The 22,553-nt window shown below is 45.2% G+C and overlaps 1 protein-coding gene across 2 annotated transcripts in view; it reads left to right on the top strand.

Moving 5' to 3' along the window:
- Nucleotides 1-22,553, top strand: part of baz1a (bromodomain adjacent to zinc finger domain, 1A) — a 118,094-nt gene that overhangs the window by 67,142 nt on the left and 28,399 nt on the right. For both annotated transcript variants that reach the window (XM_072488672.1, XM_072488663.1), the window contains exons 17-22: nt 1,275-1,405; nt 1,768-2,484; nt 3,290-3,456; nt 5,345-5,535; nt 10,716-10,864; nt 15,903-15,992. In XM_072488672.1, coding sequence (XP_072344773.1) covers nt 1,275-1,405; nt 1,768-2,484; nt 3,290-3,456; nt 5,345-5,535; nt 10,716-10,864; nt 15,903-15,992 — 1,445 coding nt within the window. The remainder of the gene's footprint in view (nt 1-1,274; nt 1,406-1,767; nt 2,485-3,289; nt 3,457-5,344; nt 5,536-10,715; nt 10,865-15,902; nt 15,993-22,553) is intronic.

Below are 22,553 nucleotides of genomic sequence, written 5' to 3'. Positions count from 1 at the left end.
CCACTGCGCCATCGTGCTGCCCTCGATTCCACATTTATTAATTAATTAAATTTACATTCCATTAGTTGCCATGGTGGGATTTGAACTCGTGTCCCCAGAGCATTCGCCTGAGCCTCTGGAATATTGGCCCAGTGACATTGCCACTAAGTCACTGCCTCTGGCTTTTTGTTACAACTGGGAAAAGTTAGAAATATAATGGGTTTTGAAGTAAGGGGGAGGGAGGATGCCAGAAGCACAAGAGCAGGTCTTTGATACTGTGGAAGACAGGAAGAAATTACGGTTTCATACAATTTACAATGCAGAAGGAGGCCATTCGGCCCATCAAGTCTGCACCGGCTCTTGGAAAGAGCACCCCACCCTAGGTCAACACCTCCACCCTATCCCCATAACCCAGTAACCCCACCCAACACTAAGGGCAATTTATCATGGCCAATCCACCTAACCTGCACATATTTGGACCGTGGGAGGAAACCGGAGCACCCGGAGGAAACCCACGCACACACTGGGAGGATAAGTAGACTCCGCACAGACAGTGACCCAAGCCGGAATCGAACCTCGGACCCTGGAGCTGTGAAGCAATTGTGCTATCCACAATGCTACCGTGCTGCCCACGGTGTGAGGCCAAAGGGAATTACAAAGAAACAACAGATATGCTGAGAGGTGTGAAACAAGGTGAAAAAATAAGCAACCAAAGCAAAATGGGGCAAATGGTCACTGTTAAGCCCAGAATGCTGTAGAGTGCCGAGTTAAAATGAGATGTTGTTCTTTGAGCTTTATTTGAATACTGAAGGACAAATAGGTCAGAGTGGGAGAAGATGGAATATTAAAATGACAGGTGACTGGTAACTCCGGATCATGTCTGAAGACTGAACAGAGAGAATAATGAATGCTGTATACAAAATTGAAAAGTGCAAGGAAATCATTATTCCTCGGAGCGTTTTGGGTCCTGAACAGTGGGATGGAAGGAAGAGGAAGCGGCTGAATCTTTGAACATATTCACGGCTGAGATGCAGATTTTTAAACTAGATGAGTTTAAAGTTATGGGGAACAAGCAGCAAAGAGATGTTGAGGCCAAGATTAGATCAAGCGAGATTCTATATCATGGCAGAACAGCCTTGACTGACTGTAAGGCCCACTCATTTTTTAGTTTCTGATAACAAAAAAGATGGAATTGAGCCATTGGGATGTGACTGGAACAATACAGCAGGAATAGTGAAATATTATAGTGATAAAGGACATCCATTTATGAAAGAGTACTTTTTTTTTTCTTTTAGTGAAGAGGACATAGCTCAGGAAGAGCTCGATACCAGCACAGAGAGCCGGGAGTCTGCACACAAGGATAGAGGGCATGAAACAGCCACGGAAGATGAGGAAGATTTGGGATCAAGTATAAGGAGTCAAAAAGGTTGAACACCGAATTACTATTTCCTGTATTGATATTTTCTTCTGCCATGCTAATGACCAGGAGAAGATGACTGTTTGAGTTTTAAAATTTTAAAATAAAAGTTGGTTTACTACATCATATCTGTATTCCAATTGGTAAACCTGGTTGTACTTTCTGATGAAATTTAGTAAGTGCTTGAAAGGAAAATATAAAACAATACAAGGAAAGGCATTTGGAACAGATATTTGTTATTAAAGGGAGAGTACTAAAGATGGGAATTGTACCAAATGGCTATCTCCTGTGCTGTAATATTTCAGTCAATATGCTGTGAGACTGCATTTTGAGTATTAGAATCTTGTTGTTCTTTTCCTGTGCATATATAGGAAAGAAAACTCAAGTTGGGTTTAAAAGCACCCAGAATCGTGAGGAAACTGAAGCAGTTGTAATAGAAAGGAAAGAAATCTTAACTCCAGAGGAAGAGGAAGCTTTGAAACATGAGCAGCAAAAAAAGGAAAAAGAACTTGGAGGCAAAATTCAAAATGCTATATCTTGCACCAATATTCTCCCTTTGGGACGTGACCGTATGTACCGTAGGTATTGGGTCTTAAATTCTGTGCCTGGATTGTTTGTGGAGGAAGATTACGAAGGTTTGATGGAGGACATGTTGCAGCCTTGCCCCGTCAAAACTCTAAGTGAGAACTTGGCATCTCAGGGAAATAAACTTTCTGATAAAACACAAGGTAATGAATCCTCAGGGAATGGAGCTTCAGGGAAGATGGACCTAAAGCAGCACGAGCAACATTGCAAAAATGTTTCTCCGGCCCAAAACTCTTCAGGTTCTTCTTTGCAATCATCGCAGCCATCTACCTCAAAACAGGACCAAATTCTTGACACCAGTTATTCAGCACAGTTGCACAGGCCAGTAAACAAACCGAATCGATGGTGCTTTTACTCATCACCAGAACAATTAAATCAACTGATTGAAGCACTTAACTCCAGGGGAAATAGAGAGAACTCTTTGAAAGAAACTCTTCTCCAGGATAAAAGCCGACTAACCGAGTTGCTTATTAACTTTCCTGTGGAAAGATTCAACATTCCGGGTAAGGTCTTAATTTGGCAATTACTTGACCTCAACATATTCTTACACGTGAATGCCAGAATGCTATTAATATTTACCGTTCACAACAATGGAATATAAGATGGTACTTTGGATAAATGGGGAAAAGGCCATCCATAATTTGAGGTTACCTGTAATTCTGTATTATTTTGGGGTAAAATTTTGCTTTGATTGAAATAATAAATTTTGTTGTGGCTGCAGCATTTCAGTTTCCCACAAGCTGACGTTATGGACAGGCACATTGTGATTTAGTTCATTCCAGTTTTCTGTTCTCTTTACATTTAATGAATTATTCCTATAACAGTAAAGCATAAATTCATGAAATAGTCAACATTCTATCTGCTTAAAATGTTCAGATTTCATAAGCTCTAGTCTGAAATTGAAAGCTCATGTGTCCCTTTTATTTTTGTAATTGACTATTTTTACTTTTGCTAACTTGATATCAGAATGCCAGCTAAAAGTCCTATTTAGTATTTTGCACAGTAACGTGTTCTAACTCCAACTTAACCTGAGGTTGGATTGTCCTCCTGACCCAGGAGTATTGTAGATGCTCAGCTGGTGACCAGATTGAGCTCATTTCATTACGTGAGTCACGGTGGCCGACTTTACAATTATGTCCGAGCAATTGAGATACCATGTGCTCTCGGGGTGGTTCAAGTAACGGTATTGGCTGAGATCTACTGCAAATGAAGTATCAAAAATGATGAGGGTAATGCAGGAGGGAATGGAATGGCTTGCTAAGTGCTGAGAAAGAATGCAAATCAATCCAATATGATACTGATTCCCAGATAAAGCTCCAGTGGAGAACAAGAGTGTTCGAAATACTTCCAGAGGTGCTCAAAGTACACATGACACTTCCGTATTATCTGCTGAGAAGCAACTTGAACTGCGGTTGAAGGATCTGTTGCTGGACATTGAAGATCGAACCTGGCAAGGAACTCTAGGAGGAATAAAAGTGTGTATTACAATATGAAAATAGAAATATATTTCAAGATTTGTAATTTTGTATTTTTATGATCTCTACATAATATATATAACGCATACTTTCTGTATATGTAGTTTTCTTTCACACTTTTATCAACTTTCCCACTCAGTTTTTTTCTTATGCTTGTATGTTCAAGTACAATTACTTGTATTTGAATCCTTAACACTCCATGTTTTTCCCCTTCCTTCCCATTATTTTGTGTCAATGGAAATTGAGTTATTATAAAAACCCTTGCAAGACAGTATGATTTGGAATCATAGACTCCCTACAGTGCAGAATGAGGCCATTTGGCCCATCGGGTCTGCACCGACCCTCCGAAAAAGCACCCTACCGAGGCCCAATCCCCTACCCTATCCCTGTAACCCCACCTAATCTTTAGACACTAAGGGCAATTTAGCATGACCAATCCAGCTAACCTGCACATCTTTGGACTGTGGGAGGAAACCGGAGCACCCGGAGGAAACCCAGGCAGACACTGGGAGAATGTGCTAATTCCACACAGTCACCCAAGGTCAGAATCAAACCTGGGTCCCTGGTGCTGTGAGACAGCAGTGCTAACCACTGTGCCTGTAATGTGGGAGCACATTATCTAATTGAGTTCTCAGTTGAATATTAAGGAGACTACTGACGTTGAGAGGCTACAGTAATTGGGGTAAGTAATAAAAACAAGATTGTTTTGGAGTATATGTATCCCTGTTTGAAGCCCATTCTAATAATCTGTTTTTTCTTTAACATAGTTGGTAAATTAAGGATGTTCCCTGAATAGCGGTGCCCCCATTTTCATTTTAGCCTGGTTATTTCGCTTTTTTAAAAGCATTCGGTCACTTTACTGCTTCTTCCTCTCAATCCATGACTTTCATCATGAAGCATTTCATGTTTTCCTGCTTTCTGCCTCGTGGTTGGGGAAAGGAAGCAGTAATTGGGAGTGAGAGTCAACAAGTAGCAGGCCGAGAACTGGCAATCCGGAATCCAGCAGCAAGTAGTAAGAGTTAGTAAAATTGACTTTTTGACTGGTTGGGTTCAAGGCAGGGGTTTCTAACATGAAAATTAGAAGACCGGAATGTAACCCATCCTTGTTACATGGATTCTTATGGGAAAGTGATTTTATTTACCAAACTGCATTTTAAGAATTCGTTAGGCGTCCGAAACGAGGGGTAGCTTTAATTGTGGAGAAAACTTGCAAATGGAGTGGACAGAAGATGGGAAAGAGTTTTTTGAGAGGTGTCCAGAGAATGGGTCTGGATAAAGTAATGGACAATTTTTGAAGTTCAGATGGGGCTCAAAAACTTTGTGAGATCAGGGATAAAATTGCTGTCCAGTTTTCCAAAAATAGCAACTCGCCAATTGGTGCAAGGAAAGCAGCTGCTTTGGGGGTTTAAATAATATGTGGAGCCACATTTGAGAGGGTTTTCGAGGGTCAGAATGTGTGACCAAGCTTTCAATAAAAACAAGTATTGCCAGCTGTTTGCATGTGAGTTTCGATCCAGCAAAACGTGCCTTTCAAATAAAATAATAAACTTTACCACATATGGTGCAAACTGGTTTTCTTTCATACTTTTAAAAAGTGGGGTTTGCAATGAAAGCAGCTGGCAATGAAATTTAATCATTCATGGACTAGAGTGGAAGGTGTATCTATGGGTAGTTCAGCTTTTATGCGGCATAAGTAAATGTGATCAAATTAAGTGTATACAGTGGTACAAATTTTACAATTCCATACATTCTCAAACTTGTTCTTTGTGTGCATTAATTTCCAATTATGCAATTGTGTATCAAATGACTAAGTTGAGACCTTTTACAGTGGAACAAATGAGTTCATTTGTTTTGCATAGAATGCCTAACAAATGTTTTCTATGAACAGGTGATGGAGCGGCGTGCTTGGAAAGAAGCGCTGGAAACTGGACAGTATGAATTGTTGAGTGAAGCAACCCCTACACAAAATGGTATTCGGTTATTGGAAAATAATTTTAAGGAAAATGGAACTATTAAAATTGAGGGAGAAGAAGTTAAAGAGCTTGAAAGCATGAACAATAGATATAACTCTAAAGACAGGTATAACCAATATGTTTTTATTTTCTGTGATTTAAGTCAAAATATGGCCATTCAAATTCTTTCTGAATATTTATGCTCTAACAACTAGATGAAACTAAGCCTTTTGAGAATCCCTTTGTTTTTTAATTGGGTGGGGGAAATCTGTTCTGTATATTTTAAATCAAAGTAGATATGCAGGAACCAGTTCGTATTATTGGCCCAAGCAAATCTCTTGGTCCTTAGTAAACCCTGCACGTCCATTCCTACATTGTCTGTAGCAACATCCTAACATATCCTGTTCCCTTTGGGAGCATGCTTAATGGTACGCTTGAGTTTGACTTTGGACTTCCAGAGGAGACGGTGTGATTTATATTTTTTTAAAAATCCGGTGAAAAAAGACCTGCATCGGAATTCTCCGTTCCTGAGACTAAGTGTTGATGCCAAGGCAGGATTTGTGAACTTCTACGACACCAGAACTGGCACCGCATTGGGACCGATTGAATGACCATTGAGGGGCTAGCACCGGCGCCACAAAGAACAAAGAAAAGTACAGCACAGGAACAGGCCCTTCAGCTCTCCACGCCTGCGCCGACCATGCTGCCCATCTAAACTAAAATCTTCTACACTTCCAGGGTCCGTATCCCTCTTTTCCCATCCTATTCATGTATTTGTCAAGACGCCCCTTAAACGTCACTATCGTCCCTGCTTCCATCACCACCTCCAGCAGTGAGTTTCAGGCATTCACTACCCTCTTGTGTAAAAAAAAAAAAAAAACTTGCCTTGTTTATCTCCACTAAACCTTGCCCCTTGCACCTTAAACCTATACCCCCTAGTAATTGACCGTGATACCCTGGGAAAAAGCCTCTGACTATCCACTCTGTGCCCCTTATAATTTTGTAGACCTCTATCATGTCGCCCCTCAACCTCCGTCGTTCCAGTGAGAACAAACCGAGTTTGTTCAACCTCTCCTCATAGCTAATGCCCTCCATACCAGGCAACATCCTGGTAAACCTCTTCTGCGCCCTCTCCAAAGCCTCCATATCCTTCTGGTAGTGTGGCGACCAGAATTGAACACTATACTCCAAGTGTGGCCGAACTAAGGTTCTATACAGCTGAAAAATGACTTGCCAATTCTTATACTCAATGCCCCGGCCAATGAAGGCAAGAATGCCGTATGTGTTCTTGACTATCTTCTCCACCTGTGTTGCCCCTTTCAGTGACCTGTGGACCTGTGCACCTAGATCTCTCTGACTGTCAATACTCTTGAGGGTTCTACCATTCACTGTATATTCCCTACCTGCATTAGGCCTTCCAAAATTCATTACCTCACATTTGTCCAGATTAAACTCCATCTGCCATCTCTCCGCCCAAGTCTCCACACGATCTAAATCCTGCTGTATCCTCTGACAGTCCTCATCGCTATCCTCAACTCCACCAACCTTCGTGTCATCCGCAAACTTACTCATCAGACCAGTTACATTTTCCTCCAAATCATTTATATATGCTACAAACAGCAAAGGTCCCAGCACTGATCCCTGTGGAATAGCACAGGTCACAGCCCTCCAATTAGAACAGCATCCTTCCATTGCTACTCTCTGCCTTCTATGACCTAGCCAGTTCTGTACCCGTCTTGCCAGCTCACCTCTGATCCCGTGTGACTTCACCTTTTGAAGGCCACATGGAACACTATCGGTTCCAATGAGAAACGGTGCGGGATTCACCGGGTTCGCCATTGACACTCGGGAGGTTGACAAGCTGCAGTCGCATGCCCACACTTCACTCCCCACACACACCGTCCCAGCTAACAAGAAATCAGCAAGGAGAGTGGCACCCCGTTTCACGAATGGCGAGCTTGAGACCCTGTTAGATGCCACGCAGGAGAGGTTGGCCGACCCTCTAACCCGTGGTGGGAAAGAGGCTGCCAGCTGCTGCCTGTCGCTGGGTCTGGGTGCAAGTGGCAGAGATGGTCAGTGCCATGGCCAACACCTCCTGGCCCGGACAGCAATGCAGGAAAAAGTTGCATGCCCTCCTCAGGGCAGCCTGTGCCCCCAGCACCAACCCCAATCCCATACTCCAATAACCCCCCTCTCCCCGTCGTTGAACCTGGAGGCGGTCCAAGTGTCCCGGGCCCCCTGTCCTGCCCATCCCCATGTTCTGCACTCTCCTTGTCGGATGAGGCCTGGCAATCATCCTCCTCCGCCAGCCCATCGCCCCTTTGCTGCTCGAGGAAGCAGCAGGCCACCACGCATCGGGCAACCCTCACAGCGCTACATTGGAGGACCCCCTCCGAGCAGTCCAGGACCTGAACCGCATCTTCAGTCTTAAGCACCATCAATCTCGCCGCTGGTCATTGCTTGGGTGCCGTTGTAGCGGGTCTCTGCGTCAGTTTGCGGCATCCGGGTAGGTGTCATCAGCCACAACTGCAGCGGATAACCCCTGTCACATAGGAGCCAACCGCCCAGCTGGGGTGGCTCCTCCAAGAGGACAGGAACCGTTGAGTATGCCAATATGAAGGCATCATGCACGCTGCCCAGGAATCGGGCACAGATGTGCATGTTGAAAATCTGGTCAGACACCAGTTGCACGTTCAGAAGAGTGGAACCGCTTTCGGTTTGTCCAGAACGGCCTATCATGGGCCAGTGCTCGTAGGGCGACATGCATCCCTTCAATCACCCCCTGGACCCGGGGCATATCGGCTGTTGTGGTGAACCCCGCTGCCCGGGCATCCTGGTGGGCTCGGTCCACATTGCAATGGATGTATTCTGCCGACTGGGCATTTGGGCCTCTGGCGGCATGGATTTACTTGTGCAGCATGCTCTGAGATCCTGGACAGTTCCCCACTTGGCGCCTGGAAGGAGTCTCTGGCACAAAGGTTCAGGGCGACCGTCGCCTTGCCGGCCACCAGAAGTGAGTATCCTCCCTTATTCCCCCACATCCTGCAGATTTGCCGCACCATCCCCTTGCTCAGCCGGACTCTTTGACATGGGCAGGCGGCTCTCTATTCTCAGTGGATGTCTCCTGTTCCTCTGGGGCATGCTCCGCTGCTGCAGCTTCCTCCTTCTCGAGCAGCTCCAGCTCGTACTGCAGTTGGGCATCCCCCAGGGCTGCAGCGACTAGGAAGAAGACCACCATTGCTGGTTATATTCAAATATCTATTGTCTGCAGGGGGTGAAAGACAGACATGTTAGCATGGTGCGTGCCCCTGTGCCCAAACTGGTCCACTGTGCCACACGGTGACCACTGTTTGCACTGCGGACTCTTGTCCCTGCATCTCTTCCCCCCTTGTTGGTGCCCAGCACCGTGGATGCCTCTGGCCCTGGTGCCCATCCCTGCTGCCAAGGGTACCATCAGCTGGCGGAAGGTTCCGTGGCCCCCGTCTGGCACCCCTCTGTCGGGGCTATTCTGGCCGTTGCCCTTGGTCAGGCCACGAGATCCCTATTGGTAGGTAGTGGCCGTTTGGTGGATGGGGGAAATGATGGAGGGTGGGTTTGGGGCACTATATGACCGGTGTCACTGCAGAACCAGGGGCCAAGGTGGGTGGTCAGTGGCAATGGAGGTCCGTGTCTGGACACCGTCCGCAGTCCCTTTGGGAGTCACCCTTGCCCCACGGGTGCGAGAGAATGGACAGTGAGAGGGAAGGACCATTTCGTCTGACATGAACAATTCGCTTGAGATGGGTCTTCTGGGTAAAGGGGCAGTGTACACTCACCTCTGCGGCGTAGCCAACCTCTGTTGCTGACTGCTGTATCCTCTGCCAACCCCACTATCTCCAGGCCCTGTTCCTCATCGGGGGTGAGAACTCTGTCCGGACCCCCGCCGCCCATCTGGGCCCTTTCCTGCTTATTATGGGCTATCTCCTCCTTCGGGGACGAACAGAGGGCATTGTGAGCTGCACGTTTGATACATTGTGGGGGGGGGGGGGGTTTACTGGTGGGTGCCAGGGTGTGCTGAGGCATAGGCACGGCAATATGCTGGGGTCGAGATGGGGGGAAGCCGACTTGCAGGAATGGGGGGGGGCGGGGGGAAAGAAGTGACAGGGCGGCGACTTGTTTGCGGGGTGGGGGGGTGCGCGAGGGGTGGAGATGTTCAGGGTGGCGGCAGGTGGGGCCGGTGTGACCTTACCCATGCGGTCCGGTGGAGGTCCCTGGTCTTCCTGCGTTGATCGCAGGTCACAGGTCGACATCCCTGCAGCGTGGAGCAGATCTACGTGGTGGCATGGCTGTGTGCTGATGGGCGGGTGTTCGGAGGGAGCATTTATGAGCAGATCTCCCTTGTTACCAGGGAGCTGCCGGGCGCCTACCGAGGAATCAGCTGGCAGGGCAACCGTGAAGCTCGTGTGGGCACTAAGTACCGTTAAATACGGGCCGTGGTCTTGCTGGCTCGACCGTCGGGAAGCACCCGGGAAGTTGTGCCTGATAGGAAAGTTGTGCCTGATAACTTTCCCTTAATATCATGCGTGTAGTCTTTTCTACAGTTGATTTACATTGAAATATTGAAGGGCTATGGGGGGATTCTATTATACAAGATATACTCAGGATCTTCCAGCTGTTTAAGCCTGTGGGATCTTCCAGTCCTCTGATAGCACGCTGTTGAGGGTTTCCCGGGGATACGGGAATGGATTCGTTGGGAAATTCCATTGACTGATCCTGCCGTCTGGAAGCATGTCGTGGGGAGGCCAGAGAATCTCGCCCACTGTCTGGATTTCCTGAAACCGACAGCTACAGATACATGATATCTATTTTTTAAAAATTAATCTGCAGGTCCCATCATTACGTGCAATAAATTCAAAGTATTTATGTTTCAAGGTTAATTGCCTTCTTGGCAAAGGGTTTCACTAATATGCTCCTGAAATGTATGTTGTTTTTTCAGATATTTCCTCAGTGAACCTGTTACTTAATGTTCTTAAAACGTATACATTGTGCTCTGTTGTGGTGAATGTATGAAAATCCTTAACTAAGGATCATCAGTTTCTAATGCATTCTTCTTAAACTGATTAAAACTTAGTACAAAAAACATTCACTAAATTTACCATATGCCAAATCAAATTTATATAAATTGCAGATGCATACCAAGGATTTGATAGTTGCTGCAAGAATGTCAAGTTATAACATTCTGTGAGATATATTGCTGAATTGATGTGTCAAAAGATCATCTGTGGCAGTGTGACACTGACAAATATTGTTTTTGGTTTATGATTTCAGACCGTTGGAACTCAAGACCGAAACAAAATGTTCTGTATCTACCAATACCAGTACTCCACAACATGTAAACTCAGTGGTCCGTTATCTGGCTCTTGCTTTGCTTCAGCTGGAACAGGGAATTGAGCGCAAATTTCTGAAGCCTCCTTTGGGTTGGTATTTTGTTTTAAAAATTCAAAGAATAATTTGTAGCAATCCTCAGTTGGCTTAAATCGCTGATATCAAAAAATAGAATTCCATACTTATAAGGAGTCAACGGAAACTTCATGGGATTCACAAAGCAACTACTTCTGTTCATCACATCTGAGTGATTTTTGCACTTGACTTTGCAATTTTTAAAATTGCTGTACATTAAGAAAATGTTTGCTGATGGATAACACTATTTCTTAACTAGATTTAGATTCTGATGTGTACACCTAGGAACTTTATGCTGTCAACCATCTCCACCTCGGCACCATTGCTACAGACGGGTGTGTACGACACTTTTTGTTCACTTAACTTCCTGAAGTTGATGACCAACTCCTTAGTTTTGTTGACATTAAGGGAGAGATTGTTGTCATTGCATCATTCCACTAGGTTCTCTATCTCCCTCCTGTACTCTGACTCATGATTGAGATCTGGCCCACTATGGTCGTGTCTTCAGCAAACTTGTAGATGGAGTTGGAGACAAATTTTGCCCAAAGTAGTGTGTGTATAAGGAATATAGGAGGGGCCCTGGTATTGAGGACAACTGTGGAGAAGGTGTCATTGTTTATCCTTACTGGTTGTGGTCTATGGGTCAGGAAGTTGAGGATGCAGTTGCAGAGGGAGGAGCCAAGTCCTAGGTTTTGGAGCTTGGATAAAAGCTTGGCTGAGATTATGGTGTTGAAGGTGGAGCTGTAGTCAATGAAGGAATCTGATGTAGGAGTCCTTTGTTGTCGAGATGCTCCAGGGATGAATGTAGTGCCAGGGAGATGGTGTCTGCTGTGGACCAATTGCAGTGGATCAAGACAGTCTGGAAATATGAAGTTGATGTGTCTCATGACCAACCTCTCAAAGCACTTCATAATGATCGGCCACCTGATGGTAGTCGTTGAGGCACGTTGCCTGGTTCTTGTTTGGCACCAGTATGGTGGTGGTTGTCTTGAATCAGGTGGGAACCTCTGAACGGAATAGGGAGAGGTTGAAGATGTATGCGAACACACCCACCAGTTGATCTGCGCAGGATCAGAATGCACAAAGAGGGATTCCGTCAGGACCCCTCTTTGTGTTAGGTTGGCCCACTGAAGGATAGGCAAGGGAATCTATGTGTTGAGCCAGAGGAAATGGGCAAGGTACTAAATGAATACTTTGCATCAGTATTCACCAAAGAGAAGGAATTGGTAGATGTTGAGTCTGGAGAAGGGGGTGTAGATAGCCTGGGTCACATTGTGACCCAAAAAGACGAGGTGTTGGGTGTCTTAAAATATTATGGTAGATAAGTCCCCAGGGCCTGATGGGATCTACCCCAGAATACTGAAGGAGGCTGGAGAGGAAATTGCTGAGGCCTTGACAGAAATCTTTGGATCCTCGCTGTCTTCAGGGGATGTCCCGGAGGACTGGAGAATAGCCAATGTTGTTCCTCTGTTTAAGAAGGGTAGCAAGGATAATCCCGGGAACTACAGGCCGGTGAGCCTTACTTCAGTGGTAGGGAAATTACTGGAGAGAATTCTTCGAGACAGGATCTACTCCCATTTGGAAGCAAATGGACGTATTAGTGAGAGGCAGCACGGTTTTGTGAAGGGGAGGTCGTGTCTCACTAACTTGATAGAGTTTTTCGAGGAGGTCACTAAGATGATTGATGCAGGTAGGGCAGTGGATGTTGTCTATATGGACTTCAGTAAGGCCTTTGACAAGGTCCCTCATGGTAGACTAGTACAAAAGGTGAAGTCACACGGGATCAGGGGTGAGCTGGCAAGGTGGATACAGAACTGGCTAGGCCATAGAAGGCAGAGAGTAGCAATGGAGGGATGCTTTTCTAATTGGAGGGCTGTGACCGGTGGTGTTCCACAGGGATCAGTGCTGGGACCTTTGCTCTTTGTAGTATATATAAATGATTTGGAGGAAAATGTAACTGGTCTGATTAGTTAGTAAGTTTGCAAACGACACAAAGGTTGGTGGAATTGCGGATAGCGATGAGGACTGTCGGAGGATACAGCAGGATTTAGATTGTCTGGAGACTTGGGCGGAGAGATGGCAGATGGAGTTTAATCCGGACAAATGTGAGGTAATGCATTTTGGAAGGTCTAATGCAGGTAGGGAATATACAGTGAATGGTAGAACCCTCGAGTATTGAAAGTCAAAGAGATCTAGGAGTACAAGTCCACAGGTCATTGAAAGGGGCAACTCAGGTGGAGAAGGTAGTCAAGAAGGCATACGGCATGCTTGCCTTCATTGGCCGGGGCATTGAGTATAAGAATTGGCAAGTCATGTTGCAGCTGTATAGAACCTTAGTTAGGCCACACTTGGAGTATAGTGTTGAATTCTGGTCGCCACACTACCATAAGGATGTGGAGGCTTTAGAGAGGGTGCAGAAGAGATTTACCAGAATGTTGCCTGGTATGGAGGGTATTAGCTATGAGGAGCGGTTGAATAAACTCGGTTTGTTCTCACTGGAACTAAGGAGGTTGAGGGGAGACCTGATAGAGGTATACAAAATTATGAGGGGCATAGACAGAGTGGATAGTCAGAGGCTTTTCCCCAGGGTAGAGGGGTCAATTACTAGGGGGCATAGGTTTAAGGTGAGAGGGGCAAGGTTTAGAGTAGATGTACGAGGCAAGTTTTTTACGCAGAGGGTAGTGGGTGCCTGGAACTCGCTACCGGAGGAGGTAGTGGAAGCAGGGACGATAGGGACATTTAAGGGGCATCTTGACAAATACATGAATAGGATGGGAATAGAAGGATACGGACCCAGGAAGTGTAGAAGATTGTAGTTTAGTCGGGCAGCATGGTCGGCACGGGCTTGGAGGGCCGAAGGGCCTGTTCCTGTGCTGTACATTTCTTTGTTCTTTGTTTGACCTGCTGCTTTCCGTTGGTTCACTTTCAAGAAGACCGTCTGACTTCTGAGACTATGACGGTGGGTATAGGTGTGCCCGAGGCTGTTGGGGCAGTAACGGAATGTTGGCTTCCTGCTTGAAATGAGCATAGAATGCATTGAGCTCATCAGGGAGGGGTGCTCTGTTGCCAGAGATTCCACTTTTGCTTTGTTGCCCGTTATATTGTTTAAGCCTTTCCATAACTGACGAGAGTCCGTGATGTCAGTCTGTGACTCTAGCTTGGTCTGGCATTATTTCTTGATGTCCCTAATGGTTTTGCGGAGGTCTCGGCTAGATTTCTTGTATAGGTTGGGGTCCACCTTTCTTTAACGCCTCAGGCCTGGACTTCAGTAGGGAATGGATCTCTTGGTTTAACCATGGCTTCCAGTTGGGGAACGCACACACTATCTTCTTTGGCATGTAATCTTCGACTCACTTACTCAAGCCTGTGACAGTGGTGCATACTCGTCTAGATTGGCCACTGAATTCTTGAATATGGACCAGTCCACTGACTCCAAGCAGTTGCGGAAGAGCTCTTCCGCGATCCCAGACTCCCCCCGAAGACAGGAACCTGGAGCAATCCCGGACTGCCCCCTCTGCGTTTTTTTTACTTTGTCTGGATATTAATTGCAACTGATTTTTTTTCCAGTCGAGGTGGTCTAATACCATCACTGTAAAGAATACTAAACTTGCAATGCATAAATGGGTACTGTGCAGAACTGTAAAATTATCTTTTTCATTCAATTATCTTGTTAGTTCAATTTAGCATGTTGGAACCTTAGAGTGCTAGTTGTTGAATTGCAAAATCCAATGAAATTCTGGAATCTTGCCTGATCTCTGAAGATTTTTTCTGTATTGTAAAGATATAAAAGTTTAATCTTGCAATGCACTCTTCTATCACATCTCTTCTCCCTCCCCCCCCCCCCCCTCCCCGATATTAGAACTGAAGTCTTTATCCCTAGTCTGTTTTTAAACATATAAAATGGTGCTTTTTCCCATTCTTCCTGTATTTGGTGGATCTTGTTTGTGTATGTTGCTGTGATTTTTGTGGTCCTACAGGCATTCCGAACATGACTATTGTCTGTTCTGAAAGGGGGAAGAGGTCAACTGAGCTGGCAACTTGTTCCTGAGATCCACTATTCTCTTTAAGACAGGAACCACCTTCTAATGTCTAGCTTGAACCTGGCTTTGAACAGCTTAAAATTATGCATTCTCACTGATTTAATTGCAAAAAACTGTCAGCTAAACACAATTTGTTCTTCTGTTCTGGAGAAACTCAATCAGACCATCTAAAAGTCCATTCTTCTCTGGAGTGTACAGCCCCAACTATTTTAGAATATGCTAAGTTGAAAATTAATTTAGTGGCCCTTCTCTGCACCTTTACAAAACCCCTATCACCCACCGATGAAACCTCTAAACTGGACGTAGTATTTCAAGTGAGGCCATGCCATGCCAAGGTCTTTAACAAATATAAATGGAGTTACTTTGTCTTGCCAGTTGCCCTAATATGTACATCAATGCCCTATTTGCTCTAGCTGTAGGTTCATGCCATGCTTATGAACCTTTCAGGATCTAAACACTAGAATGCCTTGGCGTAAATGGCATCAAATTTGGCTGCAATTCCTCAATGATAAAATAACCCTCTAACTCCCACATGTGTTTGGTAACAATAAGGCATGGTGATTTTCAGTAGAGAAAATCAGTGTTGTCAAAAATCTGCCATTCAACAAAGCCAAATCTCCATTCGATTGGTTAGCAGAAGTTACCATGAATATTTAAGCTTCCTCTCCCCCCAGACACACACCTGCAGGGTTTTGATGCAATGACCAAGGTGCAAAGCCAACTAACTTAATGCATTCGTAAGATTATTTAAAACTGACCACCCTCTACTTCCTCAATGTTGTGCAAAATGAGGATTTACACTTATTTGTTGACAAATAGTGCATTTTGTCTGAAATGATCAACTGCATTTTGAAAAGTTAAGATCGACACTACACAATAGCTCACCTTACCAAAGCATTCAATCATCGGGCTCCAATGCTGCAGTTTGTTCAGTTCAGCATGAGTGTCCTAATGTATTTAAAACTTTAAGTAATGTTTGAAAATTATTAATTAGAAATCCTTTCACTTCAAACAGGAGACTCTGATGATGTAAAAAAGGAACAAAAAGACAAAAAGAAGAATGAGAAGAAAAGGAAAGATGATGATCAAATCAGTGAAAAAGATGGTATGTGTTTAACATTCGAGTCACTTGCCAAGAATGCTAAATATGATCAAATATAAATGTTTGGTTTGAACTTGTTGGAGAGTTAGAACTATATTAAGAACTGTTTAGGAAAAGACTTCAAAATATTTTCTGCAAATGAAAGTGAAATCGACTCCTTTAGCCTAAAGTTAGGCTGTCCTCTGTGAATGGCACCAAATGATGAGGGAGGTAAAATATGAGATATCTGAAATGAATTGAAAATTGCTTATTGTCACAAGTAGGCTTCAAATGAAGTTACTGTGAAAAGCCCCTCGTCGCCACATTCCAGCGCCTGTTCGGGAGGCTGGTACGGGATATCTGTTACTTTTTGGGTGTGCAACTAGTGATAATGTAACAGGCTTGGGTTTCCCAATTTACTGCTTCATGGAAATGAGTAGCACTTTGCAGATAATCTTCAAACAGTGATGTAAACTACAATTCATTTACTCTGGATGGTGTTCAATTTACACTTTTTTTTATGTCAAGTGTAATTCATTGGACCCTGCTTATAACAACTTCTTGGTAATGAGTACGATAAACCTCTTAATGCATTATTTAAGAAATCTCTGCAATTTGCACTGACAGCTGTTTGTTAGCATTGTTTTGTTGATTCATTTTTGTGGTCGGTAGTATGTGGAGGTCCTAGTTTCTTGAACATTAATAACCTACCAAATTCTGACATGGGATGGTTGTCTTGATTTAATTGCGAGCTTGTGCTGATGGTGTGTGTGGTTCCATTTTTTTGTTTAGTTGACTGTGTTGCACACCAGTGAAGTTAGCTGAACAGAGATAGAGACCTTTTGTCACCAGACCTGTAATATACTAATATGTGTCTGCACTTATTAGTTCAGTGTGAGAAGAAAATACCCTCCAATTAAAACACCGTTGTAAATATCCCAACAGAAAGAAGAATGGTGGGTGTAAATTACAGCTAAGTATTGAGCTAATTAGCTAGTGGTTAAGCATTAAACCGTCCGATCTCCCTAAAGCGAAACTAATAGTTTGAAGTAACTGTTGTCTAACATGACAGGATAGCTGAGGCTCATTGCATGCATGTCCTATGCTATGTGGGATCTCCTGAACACTCGGCATAACCTGGAAAGCACCTATGCAGGAAGTGATATCAAAAGTTTCAGCTCCGTTGCTGATCTGGGAGGTGGCAGAGGTCACTGCAGTGTACATGAGAAGCTGAGAGCTTTCTGGATAGCATGTTTCAGGAGGTGGTCACCTCTCACCTGCAGAGTTCAGGAGGAGATGGAGTCAGTGACCACTAGGAAGAACAAAACATTTGGCAACGACAGGTATAGTTATATAGAACATAGAACAATACAGTGCAGTACAGGCCCTTCGGCCCACGATGTTGCACCGAAACAAAAGCCATCTAACCTACACTATGCCATTATCATCCATATGTTTATCCAATAAACTTTTAAATGCCCTCAATGTTGGCGAATTCACTACTGTAGCAGGTAGGGCATTCCACGGCCTCACTACTCTTTGCGTAAAGAACCTACCTCTGACCTCTGTCCTATATCTATTACCCCTCAGTTTAAAGTTATGTCCCCTCGTGCCAGCCATATCCATCCGCGGGAGAAGGCTCTCACTGTCCACCCTATCCAACCCCCTGATCATTTTGTATGCCTCTATTAAGTCTCCTCTTAACCTTCTTCTCTCCAACGAAAACAACCTCAAGTCCATCAGCCTTTCCTCATAAGATTTTCCCTCCATACCAGGCAACATCCTGGTAAATCTCCTCTGCACCCGCTCCAAAGCCTCCACGTCCTTCCTATAATGCGGTGACCAGAACTGTACGCAATACTCCAAATGCGGCCATACCAGAGTTCTGTACAGCTGCAACATGACCTCCCGACTCCGGAACTCAATCCCTCTACCAATAAAGGCCAACACTCCATAGGCCTTCTTCACAACCCTATCAACCTGGGTGGCAACTTTCAGGGATCTATGTACATGGACACCTAGATCCCTCTGCTCATCCACACTTTCAAGAACTCTATCATTAGCCAAATATTCCGCATTCCTGTTATTCCTTCCAAAGTGAATCACCTCACACTTCTCTACATTAAACTCCATTTGCCACCTCTCAGCCCAGCTCTGCAGCTTATCTATATCCCTCTGTAACCTGCTACATCCTTCCACACTATCGACAACACCACCGACTTTAGTATCGTCTGCAAATTTACTCACCCACCCTTCTGCGCCTTCCTCCAGGTCATTGATAAAAATGACAAACAGCAACGGCCCCAGAACAGATCCTTGTGGTACTCCACTTGTGACTGTACTCCATTTTGAACATTTCCCATCAACCACCACCCTCTCTTCTTTCAGCTAGCCAATTTCTGATCCACATCTCTAAATCACCCTCAATCCCCAGCCTCCGTATTTTTTGCAATAGCCTACCGTGGGGAACCTTATCAAACGCTTTGCTGAAATCCATATACACCACATCAACTGCTCTACCCTCGTCTACCTGTTCAGTCACCTTCTCAAAGAACTCAATAAGGTTTGTGAGGCATGACCTACCCTTCACAAAGCCATGCTGACTATCCCTGATCATATTATTCCTATCTAGATGATTATAAATCTTGTCTCTTATAATCCCCTGCAAGACTTTACCCACTACAGACGTGAGGCTCACCGGTCTATAGTTGCCGGGGTTGTCTCTGCTCCCCTTCTTGAACAAAGGGACCACATTTGCTGTCCTCCAGTCCTCTGGCACTATTCCTGTAGCCAATGATGACATAAAAATCAAAGCCAAAGGTCCAGCAATCTCTTCCCTGGCCTCCCATAGAATCCTAGGATAAATCCCATCAGGTCCCGGGGACTTATCTATTTTCAGCCTGTCCAGAATTGCCAACACCTCTTCCCTACGTACCTCAATGCCATCTATTCTATTAGCCTGGGGTTCAGCATTCTCCTCCACAACATTATCTTTTTCCTGAGTGAATACTGACGAAAAATATTCATTTAGTATCTCGCCTATCTCTTCAGACTCCACACACAATTTCCCATCCCTGTCCTTGACTGGTCCTACTCTTTCCCTAGTCATTCACTTATTCCTGACATACCTATAGAAAGCTTTTGGGTTTTCCTTGATCCTTCCTGCCAAATACTTCTCATGTCCCCTCCTTGCTCGTCTTAGCTCTCTCTTTAGATCCTTCCTCGCTACCTTGTAACTATCCATCGCCCCAACCGAAACTTCACACTTCATCTTCACATAGGCCTCCTTCTTCCTCTTAACAAGAGATTCCACTTCCTTGGTAAACCACGGTTCCCTCGCTCGACGCCTTCCTCCCTGTCTGACCGGTACATACTTATCAAGAACACGCAGTAGCTGATCCTTGAACAAGCCCCACTTATCCAGTGTGCCCAACACTTGCAGCCTACTTCTCCACCTTATCCCCCCCAAGTCACGTCTAATGGCATCATAATTGCCCTTCCCCCAGCTATAACTCTTGCCCTGCGGTGTATACTTATCCCTTTCCATCATTAACGTAAACGTCACCGAATTGTGGTCACTGTCCCCAAAGTGCTCTCCTTCCTCCAAATCCAACACCTGGCCTGGTTCATTACCCAAAACCAAATCCAACGTGGCCTCGCCTCTTGTTGGCCTGTCAACATATTGTTTCAGGAAACCTTCCTGCACACACTGTACAAAAAACGACCCATCTATTGTACTCGAACTATATCTTTTCCAGTCAATATTTGGAAAGTTAAAGTCTCCCATAATAACTACCCTGTTACTTTCGCTCATATCCAGAATCATCTTCGCCATCCTTTCCTCTACATCCCTAGAACTATTAGGAGGCCTATAAAAAACTCCCAACAGGGTGACCTCTCCTTTCCTGTTTCTAACTTCAGCCCATACTACCTCGGAAGAAGAGTCCCCATCTAGCATCCTCTCTGCCACCGTAATACTGCTCTTGACTAGCAGCGCCACACCTCCCCCTCTTTTGCCTCTTTCTCTGAGCTTACTAAAACACCTAAACCCCGGAACCTGCAACATCCATTCCTGTCCCTGCTCTATCCATGTCTCCGATATGGCCACATCATCGAAGTCCCAGGTACCAACCCACGCTGCCAGTTCCCCTACCTTGTTTCGTATACTCCTGGCATTGAAGTAGACACACTTCAAACCACCTACCTGAACACTGGCCCCCTCCTGCGACGTCAAATCTGTGCTCCTGACCTCTATACTCTCATTCTCCCTTACCCTAAAACTACAATCCAGGTTCCCATGCCCCTGCTGCATTAGTTTAAACCCCCCCCCAAAGAGCACTAACAAATCTCTTCCCCCCCCCCCAGGATATTTGTGCCCGTCAGGTTCAGATGTAGGCCATCCTGTCTGTAGAGGTCCCACCTTCCCCAGAAAGAGCCCCAGTTATCCAAAAATCTGAATCCCTCCCGCCTGCACCATCCCTGTAGCCACGTGTTTAAATGCTCTCCCTATTCCTCATCTCACTATCACGTGGCACGGGCAACAACCCAGAGATAACAACTCTGTTTGTTCTAGTTCTGAGCTTCCATCCTAGCTCCCTGAAAGCCTGCCTGACATCCTTGTCCCCTTTCCTACCTATGTCGTTGGTGCCAATGTGGACCACGACTTGGGGCTGCTCCCCCTCCCCCCTAAGGACCTGGAAAACACGATCCGAGACATCACGTACCCTTGCACCTGGGAGGCAACATACCAAACGTGAGTCTCTCACGCTCCCACAAAATCTCCTATCTGTGCCCCTGACTATAGAGTCCCCAATTACTAATGCTCTGCTCCTCTCCCCCTTCCCTTCTGAGCAACAGGGACAGACTCCGTGCCAGAGGCCCGTACCCCATGGCTTACCCCTGGTAAGTCCCCCCCCCCCCACAAGTATCCAAAGCGGTATACTTGTTTCTCAGGGGAACGACCGCGGGGGATCCCTGCACTGACTGTTTTTTCCCAGTCCCTTTTACAGTTACCCACCTATCTCCAATCTTTGGTGTAACTAATTCCCTGAAGCTGCTATCTATGACCCCTTCTGCCTCCCGAATGATCCGAAGTTCTTCCAACTCCAGCTCCAGTTCCCTAACTCGGTCTTGGAGGAGCTGGAGATGGCAGCACTTCCTGCAGGTAAAATCAGCAGGGACACTAACTGCATCCCTCACCTCAAACATCCTGCAGGAGGAACATTGCACTCCCTTCCCTGCCATTCCTCTAACTTTCTACCAAGATCTGGCTAACAACTAAATTAAATTTTTATAAAAAATAATAATAATATAATAAAATATGGTACTTACCTCAGACCAATGGGTTTTATTATTAGATTAGAGGAGGAGGGCGGGTGGGAGACACTACACGTGTAGTGTCTCGGGTTTCCTCTCCACCAGAATTTATTGGTGAGGGTCTTCCCAGACGTCCGCGGGTCGACTTCCTGTTCCCGCCTAAAAAACTAATTTTAAAAAAAAAAGAAAAATTCTCAGCTCCTGCTGAAATTGACTAACCAGCCAGCTCCACTCCTGCCGAAATCGACTGGCCTGCCCCTGCAAAGACAAGTGCTTTTAAAGGTTGACTTACCTCCCAGCAACCTCCTTCCGCAATGAATGGTTTGTCTTCCTGGCGCAACATAGAACATAAGAAATGGGAGCAGGCATTGGCCATTCAGCCCCTTGAGCCTGCTTCACCACTTAATAAGATTATGGCTGATCTGATAGTGGCCTTAACTTGACTTTTGTGCACAACCCTTGACACTCTTGCCAATCAAAAATCTGGCCATTTCAGCCTTGAATAATTCCATGACCATGTCTCCCCTACTCGCTGGAGAAGAGTTCCAAAAGCAACCCTCCGAGAAGAAATGCCTTCTCACCTGCATCTTAAACAAAAGACTGCTTATTTGAAAACTGTACCCGGGTTCCAGATTCTTCCACAAGAGGAAATATTCTCTTAGTATCTATCCTAACAAGCTCCCATAAAATCTTATGGGTGGAATTGTTCCAAAATTTGTCAGTGTACGGTTCAGATTGAAAACCGACATGCATCTCTGCAAATTCACAGCTAAGTTTTGGCTTCAGATTTTCTGACATTCTGTGCACAGAGAATCTGAGGACATGGTTTGCACCATCAATGAGGAATGGAGGTCTGATGGAGCTGGCAAGGAACCATCTTTAATCGCGGCCTAAGTTTCAATAAGATCATATTTCGTTCTTCTAAACTCCAATGAATATAAGCCCAAACTGCTCAATGTTTCTTCATTCTTAAAGCTCTTGTCAGACCCCATTTGGAGTATTGTGAGCAGTTTTGGGCCCTGTAAGGAACGATGTGCTTGCCTTGGAAAGGGTCCAGAAGAGGTTCACAAAAATGATCCCTAGAATGAAGAGCTTGTCATATGAGGAACGTTTGAGGACTCTGGGTCTGTACTCATTGGAGTTTAGAAGGATGAGGAGGAATCTTATTGAAACTTGCAGGATACCGAGAGGCCTAGATAGAGTGGACGTGCAGCGGATGTTTCCACTAGTAGGAAAAACTAGAACCTGAGGACACAGCCTCAGACTGAA

This window comes from Scyliorhinus torazame, chromosome 2, assembly GCF_047496885.1.
Source record: "Scyliorhinus torazame isolate Kashiwa2021f chromosome 2, sScyTor2.1, whole genome shotgun sequence".
NCBI lineage: Eukaryota > Metazoa > Chordata > Chondrichthyes > Carcharhiniformes > Scyliorhinidae > Scyliorhinus > Scyliorhinus torazame.
The sequence above is the reverse complement of the archived record's forward strand: the minus strand, read 5'-3'. Positions and strand labels throughout refer to the sequence as shown.